General features: G+C 41.2%; 1 protein-coding gene across 1 annotated transcript in view; it reads left to right on the forward strand.

The window, feature by feature from the left end:
- CNTN5 (contactin 5) overlaps positions 1-25,121 on the forward strand; it is a 439,109-nt gene that overhangs the window by 296,226 nt on the left and 117,762 nt on the right. The window contains exons 9-11 of the mRNA XM_070751525.1: positions 4,774-4,910; positions 9,231-9,360; positions 11,844-11,994. Coding sequence (XP_070607626.1) covers positions 4,774-4,910; positions 9,231-9,360; positions 11,844-11,994 — 418 coding nt within the window. The remainder of the gene's footprint in view (positions 1-4,773; positions 4,911-9,230; positions 9,361-11,843; positions 11,995-25,121) is intronic.

A 25,121-nucleotide genomic window follows, 5' to 3' on the forward strand; every position in this document is an offset into this window, starting at 1 on the left:
CACACACCGCGCTCGCTCATCCTCCTTCCGACGTCAAAGGGGAGGGGAGCGGTGGCAGGCAGAGGGGAATCCCCGCCCCCACTCCCCCAGCCTCCCCAAGATGGGATTCTGGGGGCGGGGCTTTGACGTCACGGAGACGTCACTTCCTGGCCAACCGAGGCGACCGAATGCCGAACGCGACCCCGAACTTTGCCCGAAGTTTCAAAAAAATTCGGGTTCATGTTCAGAATACCGAATACCGCAAAATTCGGTACGGACCCGAATTGTGCGAGTTCGGTTCGCCCATCACTAGTACTGAACCCACAAAGTTCAGTACGATAACAGATTAGGCAAGTAGCTCAATTTTCTTTCATTTATTTATTTTTATTTATTTATTTTGTTCAATACACAATAATACACAATGAAGGTTATAGAGGATGTAGTAGAGAAGAAATACAAGATATAGGAGAGACTATAGGACAGGGGACGGAAGGCACTCTAGTGCGCTTATGTACGCCCCTTACTGACCTCTTAGGAATCTGGAGAGGTCAACCATGGATAGTCTAAGGGTAAAATGTTGGGGGTTAGGGGATGATACTACAGAGCCCGGTAATGAGTTCAACACTTTGACAACCCGTTTACTAAAGTCATATTTTTTACAGTCAAGTTTGGAGCAATTAATATTAAGCTTGAATCTGTTGTGTGCTCTTGTGTTGTTGTGGTTGAAGCTGAAGTAGTCTTTGACAGGCAGGACATTGCAGCAATAAAAGTTCAGTTCTAGATAATGATTAAAATGATTCAAGCATTTACGGGTAAAAACATACTATTTAATTATTTCCTTTTTTTAAAACTAATTAAGGATCATACTAAGGTACTACAGGAGGAAAGACAATGAAAAAGCTATTAAGTATTAAATAAATAGTGCATAAACTTACTACCCCAGTTGCACTCCCTGTGGGGGCAGCAGCTCATTACTTGGTGTATGTTCTTGTGCTTGGGGTAGAGATGGGTCGACTAGATGACCTACAAGGTCCCTTACAAATCTGTTAATCTTTTAATCTTTCCATTCCCCAGAGCAAAAGGAAGGCAAGCAATTAAAACAATTAAGATGTCTGCAGCTTTTGCATTCTTTTACTATAGAATTGAATCTTAACCACAAAAAGAAGGCAATGGATAAGAAAGGGAGAGGTAACAAATCAAGGTGGGATGGGGGAAAGAGTAGTTGAAAGAGTAGTTTCCTTTGACCAAGATTTATGCAAAACATTTGTTTTGTTAAACAACTATGTGTAAAAATGAAGTGAGCTGCTATATTTCACTTTCCATCCAGCTAAACTTCATAGAGTAGTTAAGCTCACCCAGTCTCAAAATGTGTGAGCAGTGTGGTCGGGCAGTAGGAAAAGCAAGTAGGATGCTTGGCTGCATAGCTAGAGGTATAACAAGCAGGAAGAGGGAGATTGTGATCCCCTTATATAGAGTGCTGGTGAGACCACATTTGGAAGACTGTGTTCAGTTCTGGAGACCTCACCTACAAAAAGATATGGACAAAATTGAATGGGTCCAAAGACGGGCTACAAGAATGGTGGAAGGTCTTAAGCATAAAACGTATCAGGAAAGACTTAATGAACTCAATCTGTATAGTCTGGAGGACAGAAGGAAAAGGGGGGACATGATCGAAACATTTAAATATGTTAAAGGGTTAAATAAGGTTCAGGAGGGAAGTGTTTTTAATAGGAAAGTGAACACAAGAACAAGGGGATACAATCTGAAGTTAGTTGGGGGAAAGATCAAAAGCAACGTGAGAAAATATTATTTCACTGAAAGAGTAGTAGATCCTTGGAACAAACTTCCAGCAGACGTGGTTGGTAAATCCACAGTAACTGAATTTAAACATGCCTGGGATAAACATATATCCATTGTAAGATAAAATACAGGAAATAGTATAAGGGCAGACTAGATGGACCATGAGGCCTTTTTCTGCCGTCAGTCTTCTATGTTTCCATATTTCTAAGCTTATCTTACCCTGAAGTGTAATGTTCATATTATGATTAAATAAGAACATCCTAAAGAGCAGTGATGGGCTCCTACAGGTATGGTCAGGTGCGCAGAAATGATAGAAAAATTTTGAACTTTTTTTCTTTTTTTCCCTTCTGGGCTCTGGGTATGTTTTTCCTGTCACAGTAAATGAGGTTGGATGGGTATAATTTTAGAAGAGCTTTGCGTGGTGTGTCTGTTTGTACATACGCATACAATTTATATAGTACATAATGTATATTTTTGTGGACTTGTATGTAATATGTATGCACACATGTGGCATATATACATAGAATTAAATAGTATATTTTTGATGTTTAGTAATAGCAAATAGGGAAATTGTATCTCTTTGAGGCAAGGAGAGGCAAGGCACCCTAACTCTAACCCAAATCCTTGACGCAAGTGACGTGAAGTTGGCACCTTTAAGCCAGTCACATGACCTTTAAGCCACCCTCCAGTCACATGATTGTCAAGTCACTCCCACCTGGTCACATGACTGGCAAGCCAAACCCACAAAACAAGCCATGCCCACAGTGTGGTTGTAAAAAAAAATGCAGCCCTTCACTGCTAAAGAGGAAATCAGACTTTAGATACCAAATAATGCAACAATTTGTCTTGGATAGAGTTGGTAGTACTAAGTACTAAACACATTTCCTGATTGTTCTCTTTCAGAGTTCCACTTATCCCCATTTGTGCTTGAGCTAACAAATTTACCTGCAATCACTAAGTGAACTAAATTTAGTCCATCATAATACTTGCCAATAGGTGCTGTTGCCTTATTTTGAAACTTCCCATTGCTTCAAAATCCAACAGAGCTCTCAGTTTGCAGAGGCAGCACGACAAAATGGGGACTTTTTTTGCTTAACGCAGTTGAAACAGCATGGAATATGCTATTTTTGGCTTGAAATCCATATCACAGTTAACAGCGTCCATATAACTCACGTAGTGATGATATCTTTACCCTTCTGGCCCTCGCTTGCAATAATGAGGTTACCACCCAAAGACATTTAATCAACACCATCCCCGTCATGCCAGGACATTTTGAGTTTCACTTTATTACCTCATTTAGTTCAGCCACTTCTGATTGATCTGACCCATTGCTGGGAAAATGTGCGAAAGTACCACCCATCCTCATCAGATCCAGTAATAGTTGATCACTTACATTAGTCATATTTGATTACCTAATGAGTTTAAATCAGCGGTGAAAATGCTCCTGGTTTTCTCATGCCTATCGGTCGACGGAGAGATGGATGCAAAGGGAGTGCAGGACTCCGCCCACACATCAAACACCGCCATTTGGGCAGATGGGCGGAGCCTCGTGCTCCCTTCACATCCATCTCTCCAACGACCAATAGGTATTAGCGAACAGGGAGCATTTCACCCCCGGTTTAAAGCAATGTTTCTCACCAGCTTGAAGGTTCATGGACTTCAATTCCCAGAATTCCTCAGCCATCCACAGTCTGCATTGGTTGCCGATCAGATTCCGGTCACAATTCAAAGTGTTGGTTATGATCTATAAAGCCCTTCATGGCACCGGGCCAGAATATCTCCGGGATCGCCTTCTGCCGCATGAATCTCAGCGACCGATTAGGTCCCACAGAATTGGCCTTCTCCGAGTCCCATCGATGAAACAATGTCGCCTGTCAGGACCCAGGGGAAGAGCCTTCTCTGTGGCGGCCCCGGCCCTCTGGAATCAACTCCCTCCGGAGATTAGGACTGCTCCCACCCTCCTTGCCTTTTGCAAACTTTTAAAAACCCACCTTTGCCGCCTGGCATGGGGAAATTGATTCCCTCTGGCCATTCCATTTTATGTATGGTTTGTTTGGGGTGTACGACTGTTTTTATATTAAGGGTTTTAACTATTTTTTTAAACATTGGATTTGTACTGTGTTTTGTTGTTGTGAGCCGCTCCGAGGAGAGAGGCGGCATTCAAATCAAATCAAATCAAATCAAATCAAATCAAATATCAACTCAGGCTACCTCTACATGGGGTTAACTTTGAAAACTGTTCAGAAACTTCAGATCGTGCAGAATGCAGCTGCGAGAGCAATCATGGGCTTTCCCAAATATGCCCATGTTACACCAACACTCCGCAGTCTGCATTGGTTGCCGATCAGTTTCCGGTCACAATTCAAAGTGTTGGTTATGACCTATAAAGCCCTTCATGGCACCAGACCAGATTACCACAGGGACTGCCTTCTGCTGCACGAATCCCAGTGACCAGTTAGGTCCCACAGAGTGGGTTTTCTCCGTGTCCCGTCAACCAAACAATGTCGCTTGGTGGGACCCAGAGGAAGAGCCTTCTCTGTGGCGGCCCTGGCCCTCTGGAACCAACTCCCCCCAGAGATTAGAATTGCCCCCACCCTCCTTGCCTTTCGAAAGCTGCTTAAAACCCACCTCTGCCGCCAGGCATGGGGGAACTGAGATACTCTTTCCCCCTAGGCCTTTACAATTTTATGCATGGTATGTCTGTATGTATGATTGGTTTTTATATAATGGGTTTTTAACTGTTTTTAGTATTGGATTTTGTTATATACTGTTTTATTGCTGTTGTTAGCCGCCCCCAGTCTGCGGAGAGGGGTGGCATACAAATCCAATAGATAGATAGATAGATAGATAGATAGATAGATAGATAGATAGATAGATAGATAGATAGATAGATGGACAGAGGGCAAGGTTGAGAAACACTGTTTTAAAGTATCATTTAAAAGTTCCACAATATTAATCACCGGGATCTTCTGTCATTATTGTTATTGTTGGCAGCATATCCACACTGGACAGAGAGGCTGAACGATACCCAGTTAGACAGTGGGGATCAACTGCGGTGGGAGTGCAGAGCTACTGGAAAGCCGAGGCCAACTTATCGCTGGCTCAAAAATGGGAATACTCTCCGGCCAGAGGTAAGTATGCTGTAGTTTTATTTGCTTTCAGATTATTTTAGGATAGGGCTGTCCATATTTGGCGACTTTAAGACTTCTGGACTTCACCTCTCACAATTCCCCAGCCAGTATGTCAAGTTGGTGATAAATTAATGGCTTGCCACACTATCTACCCAAGGCCTGATATTTATAAGAATTTGGTTTTTATGAAGGAACAGAAGCAGCCACAAAGCATTCTTTTGAGTCATTCAAGGTCATCCTACACCCACACACCTGAGCGGAAGTGGAAGGAGGACTTGTCACACTGGCACAATCTGAGTAGGCAAGTTTATGGGTGGGGGACAAGGGACGTGAACTTTCAACTGGCTGGGAAACTCAGATTGGGTTTCCCAGTGTAGATGTCAGGATGGCTCTGACAATACATTGAAACTTTAAGGAGTACAGTGGTACCTCTAGTTACGAACTTAATTCAATCCGTGACCAGGTTCTTAAGTAGAAAAGTTTGTAACAAGAAACAAATTTTCTCATAGGAATCAATGTAAAAGCAAATAATGTGTGCGATTGGGGAAACCACAGGGAGGGTAGAGGCCCTGTTTCCTTCCGGGAGATTTGTAGAGAGGCCCCATGGAGGCTTCTCCCCACCTTTCCCAGCCCTTTTTCCTCCCAGGAGATTCCTAGAGAGACCCCAGAGATGCTTTTCGCTGCCTTTTCCGGCCCTGTTTCCTCCCAGGGCGTACATAAGTGCACTGGTGTGCCTTTCGTCCCCTGTCCAATTGTCTTTCCTTTCTTTCACCTATCTTATATATTCTCTTCCTTTCATATATCCTCTCCTCTAAGTTCACTTTCACCCTCTTTTATATTATCACATGTCTGTCTTTCTTCCTATGTATTTGTGTATTGGACAAATGAATGAATGAATGAATGAATGAATGAATGAATGAATGAATGAATGAATGAATGAATGAATGAATAAATAAATAAATAAATAAATAAATAAATAAATAAATAAATAAATAAATAAATTCTTAAAGTGGCCCTATGGAGGCTTCTCCCCGCCTTTTCCGGTTACAGTTTCGGAGGCTCAGGTTTGTAAATAGAAAATGGTTCTTGAGAAGAGGCAAAAAAGTCTTGAACACCCGGTTCTTATCTAGAAAAGTTTATAAGTAGTGGCGTTCATAAGTAGAGGTACCACTGTACTTTGATTTGGACTCTGATTTAGTTTGGATGCTACCTGGAATCTTGACAGTATGGCTGGCTGAGAAATTCCGGGAGATAAAATCCAGACGCCTTAAAGTCACCAAGTTTGGAGTGACCTGTTTTAAAATATGGTCTTGGGCTCAGATGCCAATTGAATTAGGACGTAAAACCATGAAATATTTGGTGTCATTCTAGACCAAGAGGCTGAACATTTTCCAAGTGGAGACAATTCCAAATGTAGATGGAGCCAGGGGAAAAAAAACCTGAGATGATCACACACGCACACCACAAAGAAAGAAGCTTTGATTTAAATAACATTAACATAAATTAATTATAGGGAATATGATTACTTCCTGTGTATTTAAGAATTCTTCTCATTTTTCACATTAGCATTCTAATTTGTTGGCAACTGGTAGAAGAGCTCTGATGTTTCAAGTAGCTTAGGGGCCTTAATTAAGTTTCTTTTTTAAAAAAAAAAGACTAACAGATATTTTTGTTGTGGCTTGTTGGTATCACCTCTTATGAATCCTCCAATACTTCTTTTTTTAATGCAATCTTAGGTTTGTGGTATCCTAAATCTGTATGGGGTTTTTTTCTCTTTCTTTCTTAAAGTATGAGTGAAAACCCACAAGAATCTGAAGAGTCAGTTTTTAAAATTTGTGCATGTCCTTTTACAGTATATATTTTATTATTTTAGGTGCCCTATATCATAAATTTCTTGATGAGCGGCAATCAAGAAAGTAGCAAATTCAACCACCATTTACTCCTCCTTCATCCTTATCACTAATAAAACAGAAAATACTAGTTGAATTCTGAAGTCTTCTTATGGCAAGCAAATCTTTTTTTAAAACAAAAATCAAGTTTTCTTTATCTTGAACTAATTATTTAATGTTAAGATTTCCGTTATATTGTGGCATCAACAATATAACAATTTCCTGGCCACAAGATAGTTGCTTATACAGTGGTACCTCTACTTACGAACTTTATTTATTTTATTTATTTATTTATTTATTAGATTTGTATGCCGCCCCTCTCCGAAGACTCAGGGCGGCTAACAACAATATAAAAAGACAATGTAAACAAATCTAATATTAAAAATAATCTTTAAAACCCCAATTTAAAGAACCACTCATACATACAAGCATACCATGTATACATTCTATTAGCCTAGGGGGAAGGGAAATTTCAATTCCCCCATGCCTGACGACAGAACTTAATTTGTTCCGTGACTGGGTTCTTAAGTAGAAAAGTTTGTAAGAAGGAGCCATTTTCCCCATCGGAATCAATGTAAAAGCAAAGAATGTGTGCAATTGGGGAAACCATAGGGAGGGTGGAGGCCCTGTTTCCTCCCAGGAGATTCCTAGAGAGGCCCCATGGAGGCTTCTCCCCATCTTTTCCGGCCCTGTTTCCTCCCAGGAGATTCCTAGAGAGGCCCCACGGAGGCTTCTCCCTACCTTTTCCGGTTACAGTTTTGGAGGCTCGGGTTTGTAAGTGGAAAATGGTTTTTGGGAAGAGGCAAAAAAATCTTGAACACCCGGTTCTTATCTAGAAAAGTTCGTACGTAGAGGCATTTGTAGGTAGAGGTACCACTGTATTTCTGTAGTGAACGGTTGAAATCCATTTATAAATATCCAGATCTATAAATGGATTGTCATCACTTATTACAGAAGCTTTTAGTCAACCCTCAGGTGTAAATATTGCTAGAAATTCATCTCTTGTATTCCATCGCCTTTTATTGCAAGGTATTCAAAGCAAGGTGTTTAAATACGAAGAACGAACTCACTTCATTCATTCTGAAGTATCATTTTCTCAGCTGTTCAGAGGTAGCGAAATTGTTTTCTTCAACTCCTTTTCATAATAATGGCATCTCAAGGAGGTTTCTCTCTTTCCCTCAAAACTGTGTGCCATCGTGAATGAAAAGCCATACATGTAGCACCGGCTTTATTGAAGAAAAACCATCGTACCCTAAAATCCTACTGTATATCATTTATTTTTCTGGCAAGACGAAACTGCCAAGAAGTCAAAGGCTTATTTTCTTAGCTCGGATGAGTGCTCTGCTACAAAAAAAAATAAAAATTTCATATTTTCATTGTCACGCAGTAGGGATTCTTTGCTTACTCCAAAGCAGCGAGTTAAATCTGTTCCAGTTCTATGATACTTACAATACCAAAACATTATGCACCATGTTAGCTATATATTGCAGTCACTGCTTGACAACGTTGCTGTCTTTGCAGTTCTGGACAGCAATGACAAATAGAACAGTTAACTAAATAAAAATCAAACCCCCATAATAGTCTACGCTTGGTTTGGCTCGCTAACTACATAAGACAGTCCTATTCATTTCCCCCCACAAGATTAGTGCGTTAGTAGCTCTGAATAATTGCTGATAGCAATAAAGGACCAGAACAGTTAGATTCATATAGCAGTGATGGTGAACCTATGGCACAGGTGCCACAGGTGGCACGCAGAGCCATATCTGCTAGCAGGCAAGCCGTTGCCTTAGCTCGGCTCCAACTTGCATGTGTGTGCCAGCCAGCTGATTTTTGGCTCACACAGAGGCTCTGGGAGGATGTTTTTGGCTCCAGGCGTATGGGGGAGAGCATTTTTGCCCTCCCCCAGCTCCAGGGAACCTTTGGAGCCTGGGGAAGACAGAACACGAGCCTACCGGGCCCTGAAAATGGCCTTGGAAATAGGCCATTTTCGGCCTCCAGAAGGCCTCCAGGGGATGGGGAAAGCTGTTTTTGTCCTTCCCAGGCATTGAATTATGGGTGTGGGCACTAGTGCAAGCGCGATAACATGCAAGCACGCTCTTTTGGCACCTAAGTTAAAGAAAGGTTCACCATCATTGTCATATAGTCACCAAAGTCTCATTTTTAACCATGAGCAAAGATAAGCCTAGCCAAGATGAATCATATGCAGTTTTAAGCACCCAAAAACATTTTAACATGGTTACTAAGTTTTTTAAAAAGATTAAAAATGGAAAAAATTATCCAAATGACAGTCAGTAAGCTCCTTTAACACACGTTGAGCACATAAATACGTCATTCCCTCTACTGCCATCATTACTTGAGCTAAAGGTACAAAACCAGTAAATTTCCCTGATTTTGTTTGCTTTTGTAGAATTATGTTTCTATTCCATTACAGAGCAGGATTGAGATGGTTAATGGTGTACTGATGATCCATAGTGTTAATCAGTCTGATGCTGGAATGTATCAGTGCGTAGCAGAAAACAAGCATGGAGCCATCTATGCCGGTGCTGAACTGAAGATTTTAGGTTTGTATTCAAGGCGGTTATTCTTTTTTCGATTCATTTGTTAAGACCAGGGGTGGGTTCTTACCGGTGCGCTAGGGTGCGCCATTCCGATAATGGCCTGCAGATTACGCAATTTGAACTCAATCGCGCCTTTGCTGTCTTCGCCGGTCCATCTTTTTTTGAATTTTTGTCCCTTTTTTTGCTTCCTGCGCATGCGCAGAAGCAAAGCATTGTGAGGGGACCATTGCGTGCATGAGATTTTTGCAAGTTTTTGCACATGAGATTTCCGGGGTTTTTTCGCTTCTGCGCATGCACAGAAGCAAAAAGAACTTGGAAACACGCAAAAAGGTAAGTGCCCACTTGCTGCTGCCCGCCACCGTTCAGCCATGCACTGCCCACTTGCCACCATTTTCCCCATGCGGCTGATTGCCCCCCACTCCTCCCCCGCCACGCTCTGCCGAGAGTGGCCCGGCCGGCCACCGTTCTACCAGAAGAAGCCTACACGCTCTGTTTTCACTGGTGGAACAACGGTTGTGGGCGTTCCAGCTTCTGCCCATGTTTGGTTCCCGGGTGCCAGAATAGAAGCTTTAGTTCCTAACACCATGGGAAATTTGTCTTTTCCTATGGCCTTAGGTGAGCCCTGTGCATGGGTGGACTACTGCCCAGAGCTCCACCCCAGAGCACCCAATTTGCACTGAAAGATGTTGAAAGAAAATGCAGGGTGTCCTTTATAAGCCAAACCCACAGTGCGCTAGTAAAAACGTTGGTCCCAACCCCCTGGTTGAGAACCACTGCTCTAAGCTGAGTTATATTTCTGATTTGTATCAGTGGGGATAAAATGATTATTATTATTATACGACACTTATTCTGGAAGAGAAATAAATATAAATTCAAGAGTTGCTCTGAGTAGAGCGGCCAAAATAAATTTGATTTAAGATTATTCATTTATTTATTTATCTATCTATCTATCTATCTATCTATCTATCTATTTATTAAATGTGTAAGCCGCCCCTCTCTGTAGACTCGGGGCGGCTCACAGCAGTGATAGAAACAATGTACAATACAAATCTAATAATACGAAGTTAAAAACCCATAATTTAAAAAACATGCACACAACACACCATACATAAATTATATAGGCCTGGGGAAGATATTTCAATTCCCTCATGCCTGACGGCAGAGGTGGGTTTTGAGACGTTTACGAAAGGCAAGGAGGGTGGGGGCAATTCTGATCTCTGGGGGGAGTTGGTTCCAGAGGGCCAGGGCCGCCACAGAGAAGGCTCTTCCCCTGGGTCCCGCCAAATGACATTGTTTAGTCGACGGGACCCTGAGAAGGCAACTCAGTGGGATCTGTTTCTATTTCAGCAAAATAAATGCGTTTTAATGAAAAGAAAGTACAAAGTGCCTAGGTATGCCCATGTTTCGCCATCACTCCGCAGTCTGCATTGGCTGCCGATCAATTTCCGGTCACAATTCAAAGTGTTGGTTATGACCTTTAAAGCCCTTCATGGCACTGGACCAGAATATCTCCGAGACCGCCTTCTGCCGCACGAATCCCAGCGACCGATTAGGTCCCACAGAGTGGGCCTTCTCCGGGTCCTGTCAACTAAACAATGTCGGTTGGCGGGCCCCAGGGGAAAAGCCTTCTCTGTGGCGGCCCCGACTCTCTGGAACCAACTCCCCCCAGAGATTAGAACTGCCCCTACTCTCCCTGCCTTCCGTAAACTCCTTAAAACCCACCTTTGCCGTCAGGCATGGGGGAACTGAAACACCTCCCCCGGGCATGTACAATTTATGCATGGTATGTTTGTGTGTGTGCTTGTTAGTAAATGGGGTTCTTTTTAAACTTTTTAAAATATTTTAAATTTATTTGGATTTGTTACGATTTGTTATATTTTGCTGTGAGCCGTCCCGGGTCCGCGGAGAGGGGCGGCATACAAATCTAAATAATAAAATAAATAAATAAAATAAATAAAGTAGCTAGCTGCGTTGAAAAAATTGGAGCTATCGTGTTGCCCTCATCTCGACAAATTCAATAAATATTGCAGACTTTCATCAATCAAAACTGTTCAATAGAACTTAGATTTATAAAGATTGAGATATACAGTATAAGGAATTAAACAAACCATTCTTCATCAATACATAGAAATTATGTATTAAACTGCATGTGTGTTTAATTTATCAGAAGTGTGCTAGCTATGAAATGTTTCCATTGGAACAGAAGTTACTAGAGCCTTTCATCCTGCCATTCTTGACCAATCTTTCATTGCTTTCTTTCACTCATAAATAATGCAGTTATAGCATGAAAAAAATATTTAATGGGTAAGATAAGGTTGGTAAGATTAATGGGACTTAGCCCATCCTCATATATTACCTACATTACTTAACAGCTATATGGTTTTGCATTATAAAGACATTTAATAGGTGATGTACCATCTTTGAAAATATTTCTTGACATAATGGGCTTGGATGGATCCATTTAGATTGATGTCTTTTCTCAATAGCTTCTGCTCCAGCATTTCCCCTGAGTCAACTGAAGAAGACCATTATTATTACCAAAGGCCAAGAAGTCACAGTGGACTGCAAACCACAAGCTTCTCCCAAGCCGACCATTGGGTGGAGGAAAGGAGAAAAAACTGTGCGGGCAAATAAAAGGTCAGACGTCCATTGATTCATATACACTTTTGACTTCCATCAGTGTTTGCAAGAAATTTACGGGACCGTCTTCTCCCTCATACTTTGCTACAGCCAGTAAGGGCCCACAGAGTCAGCCTTCTACAGGTCCTGTCCGCCAAACAATGTTGGTTGGCAGGACCTTGGGGAAAAGCCTTCTCTGTGGTGGCTCCAACCCTATGGAATCAATTGTCCCCAGAGATTTGCATTATCTCCTCCTTACCAGTTTTCCAAAGCTGTTAAAACCTGGCATTTCTGGCAGGCCTGGAATTAAGATTGATTGTTAGTATGTATGGATTTTTTTATTATACACGTGATTTTAGTGGCGTTTTTACTGGGTTTTTTTACTTGTATTATATTTATAACCATTGTTAGCTGCTCGGAGTCCATTTCAGAGTGAGCAGCATATAAATGCAATAAATTAATTAATAATAATAATAATAATAATAATAATAATAATAATAATAATAATAATGATAATAATAATAAAAAGATAAAACACAAGAACATTCAGTCAGCAAGTTTGGACTATTAGATATTTTACATTGTATATGAAAAAGGTGTCTAATCATTTTCTCCGGGTCCCGTCGACTAAACAATGTCGTTTGGCGGGCCCCAGGGGAAGAGCCTTCTTTGTGGTGGCCCCGACCTTCTGGAACCAGCTCCCCCCGGAGATTAGAACTGCCCCCACCCTCCCTGCCTTTCGTAAACTCCTTAAAACCCACCTTTGCCATCAGGCATGGGGGAATTGAATCATCTCCCCCGGGCCTATACAATTTAAGTATGGTATGTCTCTGTGTATGTATGTTTTAATAACGGGGATTTTAATGTCTTCTTTTTTAATCATTATTATTAGATTTGTTATGAACTGTTTTCTATTGTTGTTGTGAGCCGCCCCGAGTCTACAGAGAGGGATGGCATACAAATCTAACAAATAAATAAAATAAAATAAAATAAATAATGAAGATCCATATATATATTTTTCATGACTGTCAACAGACTTGATTTAGAAGTAAGGCCTGTATCTCAAGGGAAGATTCTTTGGAATTTTTCTAAATTTGGATTGGTCATTGGGACCAGAGGTTTAGAGGTTTCCAAGCTTTTGGATTCGTGCATGAACCCATTCTCAGGGAATTTTTCTCTACCGAATAATATTTATGTGGTGCCTGCTTGGGTGTGGCTTCCTCTTGGGTGATTAATGTGTTGATGGCTGGCTAGCTAGCTAGCTAGCTGTTTGTTTGTTTGTTTGTTTGTTTGTTTGTTTGTTTGTTTGTTTGTTTAGCCAAGTACCTATTGGTAATGTACAAAGATACTGTATAACAATGTTTATATACATGATACTACTAAGAGAGAAACCTTAGGACAGGGGACGGTAGACACGCTGGTGCACTTATACATGCCCCTTGCTGACCTCTTAGGAATCGGGTGAGGTCAATAGTTGAGGGTAAAGTTTTGGGTGTTAGGTGATGGTACTACAGAGTCAGGTAGAGAGTTCCATGCATCAACTACTCGGTTACTAAAGTCATATTTCCTGCAGTCGAGTTTGGAGCGACTTACTTTATGTTTGTATCTGTTGTGTGTTGTTGTAGTTGAAGCTGAACTAGTCGTTGACAGGAAGGATGTTGTAGCAGACGATTATATGGGCTATGCTTAGGTCATGTTTAAGGGGGACATAGTCCTAAATTTCTAAACCTAGGGTTGTAAGCTAAAATTAGATAATTTGAAATGAAAAATAGGCCACTGTTGACCAAATACCCTAACTTATCTGGACTTGATAGAACTTTTTGTAAAGATCTAGATTTAGGTAATAGGTCTACTTCTTCTGTAAATTGAATATAGAGTTTAAACCAATGAACAGATGAACCGATCTCTCTCTCTCCGCTAACCTACAACTTTCACGCAAGCCCAAATATCTTCTCATTACTGAGCTTTCACACCAGCTCATTACTATCATTACATGACCATTAATTATATTTAAAATAAAATGATCCCAAATGAGTTTAGCAAAGGAAAATCTTATTACCATTCTATTATTACTTACTTTGCTCTGCAGAGGGGAGGGAGAAAAAAGAGCAGGGTTTAATTATCTGCTTTCAGCTAACAAAAACCTAATATTAGAAAGTTCGTGTCTTTTGTAAAAAAATGTAATGGATTTGCTTTGGTTTATTAGACTTTTCTGAAAATGAATGGCAATATCGGACCAAAACTCTTTGTATTTCAGTATGTGTGTTTCAATTTTATGGTGGATGATTACAAGCTGATTGCCAATCCTCAAACATTTAACTAAGCTATATCAGCACCCAACAAATTCACCCTTTTAATGATTTCCAACCCAGTAAATTCACAAAAAAACCCATTAAAAACTGTTGTGGTTAGCTCTGGCCCAGCTCCTGCCCCAAGGACTGTGGATGTGAGGGAAACATCCACATGCTGCAGGCCTGTTTTGCCCCCGGTGGAATCTGCTGATGAAGGCTCCTCTGACCAAGAAGACATGAGTGACAGGGAGGAGGAGAGTGGGGCAGACAGCTCAGAAGGAGAGCAATTATCTAGCTCCTCCTTGGATTCAGAACAAGAGTTAATGATACAGCCACGCATGCGGAGAGCGATGCATAAGCAACAACAACTGAGAGATTATTGTCAAAGAAAATGAGGCCACCTGTGGTTGGGTGGGGCTGTGGTCATTAGGGAGGCTGCTATAAAGAGCAGCCTGTGGGTTTGGCCATTGTGGAGGATTATCTGATCGTTGTGTTTCATGACTGCTTTACTGACTTTGACCTTTTGTGTGCTGATTTTCCCCCACTTTGAAACTAAACCAGAGCAAAATGTGTTTCACTTTATGAAAGAAGAAGGAGTGTGAATTGCCTCACAGCTGCAAGCTGAGTATCACAGAACTGATAAGGGACTTGTACAAATTACCAGTTTGTTTGGAGACCAGTGCTCTTTGCTATACCAAAAGAGGGCTTGATTTAAGTGAATTTTCATTATAAAGAACATTGTTTTGAATTTTCAAACGTGTGTGTGTGTGTCTGAAATTGTATCTGTGCATTTTGGGGAGGATTCTACCAGAGAGCTCGACAGAATAAAATACTATCCTAAGTAATCCTCTGCAGCTGGGATGACCATTGGATTTAACACTAGAAGCTTGCCTTCTGAAGGGCTACTGACAAATTGGAATTATATGATATGATTTGGGATCCTATCTGTCTGCTTTTAGAGTAAAGTAGAAAAGCAATGCAAAATCGTACCCCCCCCTCCCCAATTTTCAGCAATTTCAGCCTATTGGGAGCAGGTTGGATTTTTCAAAGCATCAGAAGGAAGGGTCTCCCCAGAAGTCTCCCATATCCATCCTCTCCCATGATTTTGAAGGAAAGAAAATACAGTGGTACCTCTAACTAAGAACGCCTCAATTTACAAACTTTTCTAGATAAGAACCGAGTGGGGTTTTTTTTGCCTCTTCTCAAAAACCATTTTCCACTTAATAACCTGAACCTCCGAAACTGTAACTGGAAATGGCAGGGAGAAGCCTCCGTGAGGCCTCTCTAGGTATCTCCTGGGAGGAAACAGGGCCGGAAAAAGTGGGGAGAAGCCTCCGTGGGGCCACTCTAGGAATCTCCTGGGATGAAACAGGGTCGGAAAAGGCAGGGAGAAGCCTCTGTAGGGCCTCTCTAGGAATCTCCGTGGTGGAAACAGGGCGGGAAAAGGCATGGAGAAGCCTCCGTGGGGCCTCTCTAGGTATCTCCTGGGAGCAAGCAAGTCCTCCACCCTCCCTGTGGTTTCCCCAATCACACGCATTATTTGTTTTTACAATGATTCCTATGGGAAAAATTGCTTCTTCTTACAAACTTTTTTACTTAAGAACCTGGTCACAGAACGAATTAACTTCGTAAGTAGAGGTGCCACTGTAACACAGAAAGAAAGTAGAAATTTCGTCTTCTGGTTTTGTGTATTTTTATTGCCTTTTTGCCACTCTGATTATTATCCAGGGGTGAAATGCTACGGGTTTGGCCCAGTTGGGAATAATAGTAATGATGGATGCTGGTGGTTAGGACAACCAATAGTGGTGGCAGTGTGAGCCTCCACCCACCTTCCCAGATAATAATAATAATAATAATAATAATAATAATAATAATAGTAGTAGTAGTAGTAGTAGTAGTAGTAGTAGTAGTAGTACTTGGCACGCTGGGCGCAGTACCAAAGGATCTCAGCGGACATCTGAAAACCATTGGAATTGACAAAATCTCCATCTGTCAATTGCAAAAGGCTGCTTTACTGGGATCGGCAAACATAATTCGCCGCTACATCATGCAGTCCTAGGTGCTTGGGAAGCGCCCGACTGGTGATGAAATACGAAATCCAGCATAGTGATCTCGTTTGCTGTGTTGTACTGACATAATAATAATAATAATAATAATAATAATAATAATAATAATAATTTATTGGATTTGTATGCTGCCCCTCTCCATAGACTCGGGGCGGCTAACAACAATGATAAAAAACAGCATGTGACAATCTAATAATAAAACAACTAAAAACCCTTATTATAAAACCAAACATACACCAATGCCGCCAATTTCTTATTTTAACCATCTGTACATGCGCAAAGCCTTCTGCACATGCAGGATGATAATGAGGCACTACAAGAAAACCAAATATTACACATACTATATTTGCACTATGTTATATTACATCGTATTGTGGAATTCTTGATGCTCTAAGCTTGGTTGTTTGCCTGCAGATGTTTTATTATCTACTTAGACAATATCAACATCAACAATTCAATCTGAGCTACTGGTAGTCTCATCTACTACGTGATGATGTCACTCAGAGCAGACATTCTGGGACTTTCAGGAGCTCATGGGCTAAACATTCCTCAGCAAGGAAACCATCAACAATTCAATGGTGGTTTCCACAGCATAGAAATCAAAGAGCCTTTTCATTCTACATACCAATTATTCAGCAGTTAAAGCTTGTGTTATCTCCTCCATGCATAACTAATTACACTTGTACAATTCTTACACTCTGGGATTTAGTCAGAAAAATGAAAATAGCTTTTTTATAATATTATGTTTATGCAATGAAAATTCTTTCATTAACTGTATTTAGGAAATTATTTCTGACAACAAATGGTCCCATGCTAAGAAAGAAATGGTTTTTAATAAACAGGGATTCATGTTCAGCAGTGGCTGCCAGGGGTTTACTAATTTTCTCTCTCACTGTCTCTCTCTCTCTCTCTTTCCAAGATCACCTATTACAGGGTCGAAGATCTGTTTTGTATATGCGCACAGTAATATGCATTTATCCAGACATCAATCAAAAGGGTCATTCCATATCAAATGATCCAAATATGAATATTTTTTTTACCTGACTTCTTTAGATTTTTTATTTTTTATGTGAAGCTGGTGTTTCACATTTAACTAAGGGCCAAGATTAACTCTGACATCATCTACATCTATTGATGCGTATTCCAATGCAGTAAATTTCAGGGGTGCCAAACCTGTGGCCTGTGGGCCAGATGGCGGCCCTCAAGCCATACCTACCCTTGCTTTGCATTGGAAAAAACACGTCATAATACGTCACAATATATCACATGACACAATCGAGTTTGACACCCATGCAGTAAATAGAGAGCTGTGACTACTGGAAATTGTATGAGCACTCAGTTGAAAAAGGACAGATCAATAATTTCTTTCTGGCCAGACGGATTAGAAAAAAGGGTTTAGTTATCATCACTTGATTCAAAACAGCATCTTTAACGTCTAATTCTACGCATGCATTCGTTAAAAAAAGAGAAAACAAAAACAAGACAATTCGTTGTGTTAACCAGGTCATTTCAAAACAGCATGTGTTGACATAATTCATATATCCTAATCTAGATTTTTAATTTCCCATAGTTGAGGAGAAAATGACATGGGTTCATTTTAAATGGCAATTGAAAGGGCTTCTAATATCTTTCAATGAATTTGATTGCTTGGGGGACATTTTCATAGATTGTGATTTATGAACAGGGAAGGACTCAAGAGAACCGCTTACCAATTTTGATGGATTTTATACATGCCATTTTCACTAGCAATACTCATATACAAAAAAAGTAAACTTCTTAGGCTTCTTATAACAATGAATTGGATTTCATTATAAAGGCTGGCTGTCTTTTAACATAAGGTGCAGTGAAGGGCTACCCAAATTTTTACTACCACACTGTGGGCATGGCTTATGCAGGACGCCCTGCATTTTCTTTCAACATCTTTCTGTGCAAATTGGGTGGTCTGGGGTGGAGCTCCATTTTTGCTACCCCATTGCGTTCCCTCCCATCCCGGCAGCAGCCCACCCCTGATAAGGTGTAGGGTGAATAAATGCAGTCATACCAGGATATATAGAATAGAATAGAATAGAATAGAAGAATAGAATAGAAGAATAGAATAGAATAGAAGAATAGAATAGAATAGAATAGAATTTTATTGGCCAAGTGTGATTGGACACACAAGGAATTTGTCTTGATGCAGATGCTCTCAGCGTATATAAAAGAAAAAGATACATTTGTCAAGAATCATGTGGTACAACACTTAATGATTGTCATAGGGGTCAAATAAGCGATGAAGAAACAATCAATATTAATAAAAATCTTAGGATACAAGCAACAAGTTACAGTCATACAGTCCCAAGTGGGAGGAAAGGGATAGGAATGATGAGAAAACTAGTAGAAATAGAAGTGTAGATTTAGTAAGAAGTCTGACAGTATTGAGGGAATTATTTGTTTAGTAGAGTGATGGCGTTCGGGAAAAAACTGTTCTTGTGTCTAGTCGTCTTAGTGTGCAGGGCTCTGTAGCGACGTTTTGAGGGTAGGAGTTGAAACAGTTTATGTCCAGGATGTGAGGGGTCAGTAAATATTTTCCCTGCCCTCTTTTTGACTCGTGCAGTATACAGGTCCTCAATGGAAGGCAGGTTGGCAGCAATTGTTTTTTCTGCAGTTCTTATTCTCCTCTGAAGTCTGTGTCGGTCCTGTTGTGTTGCAGCACCAAACCAGACAGTTATAGAGGTGCAGATGACAGATTCATAATAATATTTATATACATGATACTAAATCCGTCAATTTATTGGTATTGTGATAGTTGTCAGAACTATTGTTTCTCTTGCATATATGATATTCATTCCCACAGGTTCTAGGCAGCTAGCAGTATAAACATATTTTAAAAAGGCAAACATATGAAAATATTACTAAATAAATGCCAACCAATGCAAATACTATATAGCTACAATGCTGCTCTGCAATCAAACAGCCTCTTTCTAAATCTATATACTGGTATATAAAAGCCAAACGCGCATCAGCATGAAATCTCCAGAACCATAAAGTCTACAAATTTGAAACTTGGCAGGTATTTTCCTCTTGGCTTTTAGGTGCTTGCTAAGAAAGGATTTTTGGAAATGACCACGAAATAATATATTTTTTATATTATATTATTAACATGTTCTGATGCTAAGGAGTTAGACGTTCTACTCCCCTCCCTACCTAAAAAGAACTCTGTTCCAACTGCCAGTGGGCGTGACCAGATCATGACTCATCCGGACTGCGGGCTGAAAGTTTAGACAATATACTCCATGCTAAGGTGTTCAGTTTCATAAGCTTTACGTGTCAATTTATCAAGCCATATAGCATAGTTTCATAGCAAAGCAAGGATATTTAGCTAGTATTTTATACATGCAATCAGTAGGAAACTATCTATAGCAGTTATGGCAAACCTATGGCACTGTTGCCACAGGTGGCATGTGGAGCCATATCTGCTGGCACGCGGGCTATTGCCCTAGCTCAGCTCCAACGTGCATGTGTGTGCTGGCCAGCTGATTTTTGGCTCACACAGAGGCTCTGGGAGGGCATTTTTGGCTTCCAGAGAGCCTCAGGTGGATGGAAAAGTGCGTTTTTATCCTCCCTTGCTTCCAGGGAAGACTTTAGACCCTGGGGAGGGTGAAACATGGGCCTAATGGGCCCACCAGAAGTTGGGAAACAGGTCTTTCCTGACCTCCAGAGGGCCTCCAGTGGGCGGGGGAAGCTATTTTCACCTTTCCCAGGCACTGAAATATGAGTCTGGCCCAGGGCTGGGCAGCAGGCAAGACGGGTTGGAATGCAGTTCCACCAGCGGAAATGAAGATGCATGCGCAGCTCCAGCTAATTGGCGGCTGTCACTTCCTGGATTACTGGTCTCGGTTTGGCTCTCCTTGTTTTCCCTGCTGCTGCTGCATTTGTGCTCCTTGATTTTTTCCTCTTTCCTCCTTCCTGGCCTTGGACAAGCTTCCCTCTCTCCTGCCCAGCTCCCCTCCAGCCTCACACGGCCACCTCCCACCTGAGGTGCAAGCAGAAGGCCTGGGTGGAAGCGGGGCTGGCAGCATTTATGCTTCTGGCAACACCCATTCGCCTAGCTACCCAGCCTTAGGCGGGGGTGACCCAGGAAGGAGAGCGCGGGAAACGCGAAGCAAATTGTCACCCCAGCGAGCGACACTGGTAAGGTTGAAAGTCGAGGACTTAACCGTTATTTGTTTATTTGTTTATTTGTTTATTTGTTTGTTTGTTTGCTTGCTTGCTTGCTTGCTTGCTTGCTTGCTTGCTTGCTTGCTTGCTTGCTTGCTTGCTTGCTTGCTTGCTTATTTATTTATTTATTTATTTATTTATTTATTTATTTATTAGATTTGTATGCCGCCCCTCTCCGTAGACTCGGGGCAGCTCAAAACACAATAAAAACAGTTCCTGACAAATCTAATAATTTTCAATTTACAATTTAAAACAGTTAAAAAAAACCATTTTTAAGCAGACATACCTACAAACATACCATACATAAATTATATAGGCCTGGGGGAGATATCTCAGTTCCCCCATGCCTGACGACAAAGGTGGGTTTTAAGGAGTTTGCGAAAGGCAAGGAGGGTAGGGGCAGTTATAATCTCTGGGGGGAGCTGTTTCCAGAGAGTCGGGGCTGCCACAGAGAAGGCTCTTCTCCTGGGGTCCGCCAACCAACATTGTTTAGTTGACGGGACCCGGAGAAGGCCCACTCTGTGGGACCTAATCGGTCGCTGGGATTCGTGCAGCAGAAGGCGGTCTCGGAGATATTCTGGTCCAATGCCATGAAGGGCTTTATAGGTCATAACCAACACTTTGAATTGTGACTGGAAATTGATCGGCAACCAATGCAGACTGCGGAGTGTTGGTATAACATGGGCATACCTGGAGAAGCCCATGACTGCTCCCGCAGCTGCATTCTGCACGATCTGAAGTTTCCGAACACTTTTCAAAGGTAGCCCCATGTAGAGAGCGTTACAGTAGTCGAACCTTGAGGTGATGAGTTAGCTTGAATGATGATCGTTCAAGCCACTCCCACCTGGTCACATGGCTGGCAAGCCACTCCTACCCAGTCACATGACCATTAAGCCACACCCACAGTGTGGCAGTAAAATTTTTGGCTGCCTATTATTGGTGTGGGCACTTGCGCATGCACGATAGCACATGCCCACACTCTTTCGGCATCCGAGGGAAAAAATATTTGCCATTACTGATCTATAGTATTTCCTCACCTGCGTCTCCACTAATACTGTTCTTCACAATCTGAAGAACTTTTTCCCTTTGTTCTTGCATTTTAAAGTCAATTTAGTGCACGCTTTTTCATCTTCATTTTTTAAAGTGTATAAATACATTGTCACATGTCCTTGAGTTCATTCCCAAACACTTGCAGTCTCATAATTCGTCTGTCATTGATAACAAAAATTCCTGGCACCTGCACATTTTGGCTCTGTTCTTGTGGTCTTTGTTTTCAGGAGAATGCACACAAACGGTTTTATTTCTTATATAGATATTTCTCATTAACACAGTGGGGAGGAAACAATCCTCTGCATACGAATGTGTGAAATTCTGTCGCGTGGCATCAATAGGCATTGACTACTGGATGCTTTGCACACGTATAAAGTATTCATCCATATCCAAAGTTGTCACACAGAGAATTTGTAATGGAGCAATGCATTGCCTCCCAAAAAACCCAGGCTGAATTGGTCTAATTTGGAAAATCACACGGCGTAAGGCTCAGGGTTTAGTTTTGTGCCAAATTTTTTGGGGGAGGAGAGTATAAATTTTTATTGTTTTTCCACCACCTTACAAGGATTCAAATTCACATACCTCAAATTAAAATACAATACAATATAATACCAAATGCCAAATTCTTAATCCAATTTTCCTAATTATTTATCCAATTTATTCTGGTACATATCATTCATCCTGTGCTACCGCCTTGTCAAATACTATCATCCGGATTTCAGATATTATTCTTCGCCTTCATTTGAATTCAAAGTGCTATTAGCTATCTAAATTTCTCTTGGCTATTTGCTGTTTTTCAAAACTCTGCTGCCGTGCTTCAGTCCTTTTCTTGCATTCTTACTTACTTAACTCATTCCTGCTTTTTAAACCCTCGTTTTATCGTAGCTGCCCTTAACAGAAGAGATTTCCAAATGTACAGTGATCCCCCGTTTATTGCGTCCCCAACCATTGCGAACAGGGTACTTCGCTATTTTTCAACCCGGAAGTCAAAATACCATCTACGCATGCGTGCCCGTGGGCACGCATGCGTAGATGGCAACCGGGAGATCAGCTGCTGGGCGGCTTCCCTGAGTCTTCCCCCTCTTGCTGGCGTCAGCGAGGAGTTTCCCCACCGCCCACGCAAACTCCTCGCTGCCGCCCGCCCTTCGCCCGCCCACGCCGTTCATTCTCGCCGCTTTCGAGCTGAGTCCGGGAGCGAATTCGCTCCCGGACTCAGCTCGAAAGCGGCGAGAATGAACGGCGTGGACAAGCCGTTCCTTGCCGCTTGCTATCGGCGCTTTTGAGCTGAGTCCGGGAGCGAATTCGCTCCCGGACTCAGCTCGAAAGCGCCGAGAGCCAGCGCCCCCCGGACCCCCAACCCGGGTTTGGGGGGCTGCTAGGAAGCCCTCCATGCCGGCGGCAAACAGCCGCGCTGCCCCCAATCTTCGGCTCCTCGCTAGCGCTGTGGGAGTAAAAACACCATCTGCACATGCGCAGATGGTGTTTTTACTTCCGCAGCGCTACTTCGCGAAAACCCGCTCGTTGCAGGGGGTCCTGGAACGGAACCCTCGCAACAAGCGGGGGATCACTGTACTTCTCTTTAAGGAAGGAAAGAAAAAAAAAACAATTCACATCATGTCTTAATTTAATTATAAAAATATCAATATATTGCCTCCCAAGAAAACCATGCTGAATTGGTCTAATTTTGAAAATCACATGGCATAAGGCTCAGGGTTTGGTTTTGTACCAAATTCTGCACCAACCTGGAAGCCAAAAATGGGTGAGGGGCAGGAGCTAAGGTGGCACAGTACTGCAGGCCACTAAAGCTGACTGCTAGATCTGCGGGTCAGCGGTTCAAATCTCATCACCGGCTCAAGGTTGACTCAGCCTTCTATTCTTCCAAGGTGAGTGAAATGAGGACCTGGATTGTAGGGGAAATATTTTTTAAAAAATGCTATTGCTAATATATTGTAAGCCACCTTGATTCTAAGGAGAAGGATGGCATTAAAAAAATCAATCCAACAAACAACGAAAGAAAGAAAGAATGAAAGAAGGAAGGAAGGAAAGAAAGAAAGAAAAAAGGAAAGAAGGAAAGAAGAAAAGAAGGAAAGAGAAAGAAAGGAAGGAAGGAAGGAAGGAAAAAGAAAGGAAGGAAGGAAGGAAAGAAGGAAAGAAGGAGGGCAAAAAAAAGAAAAAAAAAGAAAGAAAGAAAGAAAGAAAGAAAGAGGGGCAGCATACAAATCTAATAAATTATTATTATTATTATTAGTATTATTATTACTACTACTACTATATTACTACTATTACTATTACTATTACTATTATTAACCATCACTGCTCTACAGCAATAGTGGTGTTGTGGTATATATATATGCTTATATATATAATATATATGCTTATATATATGCTTATATATTCCAGCTTCAAGAAGTGAGATGATTCAATGGATTCTGAAAGAGAAGTCACAGGTAGCAGAATCTGAACGAATTAATTAATGATTTCGGCTTATTTGTATAGCTTCTTTCATCTCCAAGGTCCACTGTTCAAACTGAGATATTAAACAAAGAAGCAGCTCCCAAACAAAAGATCTAAGAAAACTATTTTTGGTGCTCACTGAAAGGAGGAAAATTTAATTCTAGACTGCAGGGACATGTTAAAGCTAAGGTTTAGAAGCTATCCTTCATTTCTTTCATTTGCTATCAATAGCAGCGTCTCGGAGCAGCATCGAAATATGAAAATAGAATCTGAATACTGTTTATAAATACTCTATATTTGAGCTTCCTTTCTTTCTAACATGGTCCAATTAAAGTGTTTATCATATTTGGTGTCTGGTTCCATCCTCCCAACCTCCTGCTATTTTCCTAAAACTATTACAATCCACAGTGCTAACTCAATCCATTAGCAGAATTTATGTCACTAGGCTGATAAATTAATAATACATTTTTGAACCTGTCCCTTTCAGCAAGTTTGAGCAAAAGGGGAGAGGCGCACAATATGGTTAATATATTTCTCTTGGGTTCAGCTTTCAGCTTTTTCAAAATAATAAGGAAAAAAAGAAAAGAAATCGTTACTGTATTTTGAAGTAGCCGTTTTTCATGCAAACCTCTATTATTATGCTGGTTGTATTAGCAATTGCCTAATTTCAAATGCAACTGAGGGTTATTTATTTATTTGTGATTTACCCTCCTTTTTGCACAGGTGCTAAAACTTCAGCTTACTGTGTTACCAATAGCTGCCCTGTGTTTTTGTCTTTAAGTATTTTCACCTATGCTTTGTACCTTAGAAACATAGAAACATAGAAGATTGACGGCAGAAAAAGACCACATGGACCATCTAGACTGCCCTTATACTATTTCGTGTATTTTATTTTAGGATGGATATATGTTTATCCCAGGCATATTTAAATTCAGTTATTGTGGATTTACCAACCACGTCTGCTGGAAGTTTGTTCCAAGCATCTACACCACGTCTGCTGGAAGTTTGTTCCAAGCATCTACTACTCTTTCAGTAAAACAATATTTTCTCAAGTTGCTTCTGATCTTTTCCCCAACTAACCTCAGAT

Source organism: Erythrolamprus reginae, chromosome 4 (genome assembly GCF_031021105.1).
Source record: "Erythrolamprus reginae isolate rEryReg1 chromosome 4, rEryReg1.hap1, whole genome shotgun sequence".
Classification (NCBI taxonomy): Eukaryota; Metazoa; Chordata; class Lepidosauria; order Squamata; family Dipsadidae; genus Erythrolamprus; species Erythrolamprus reginae.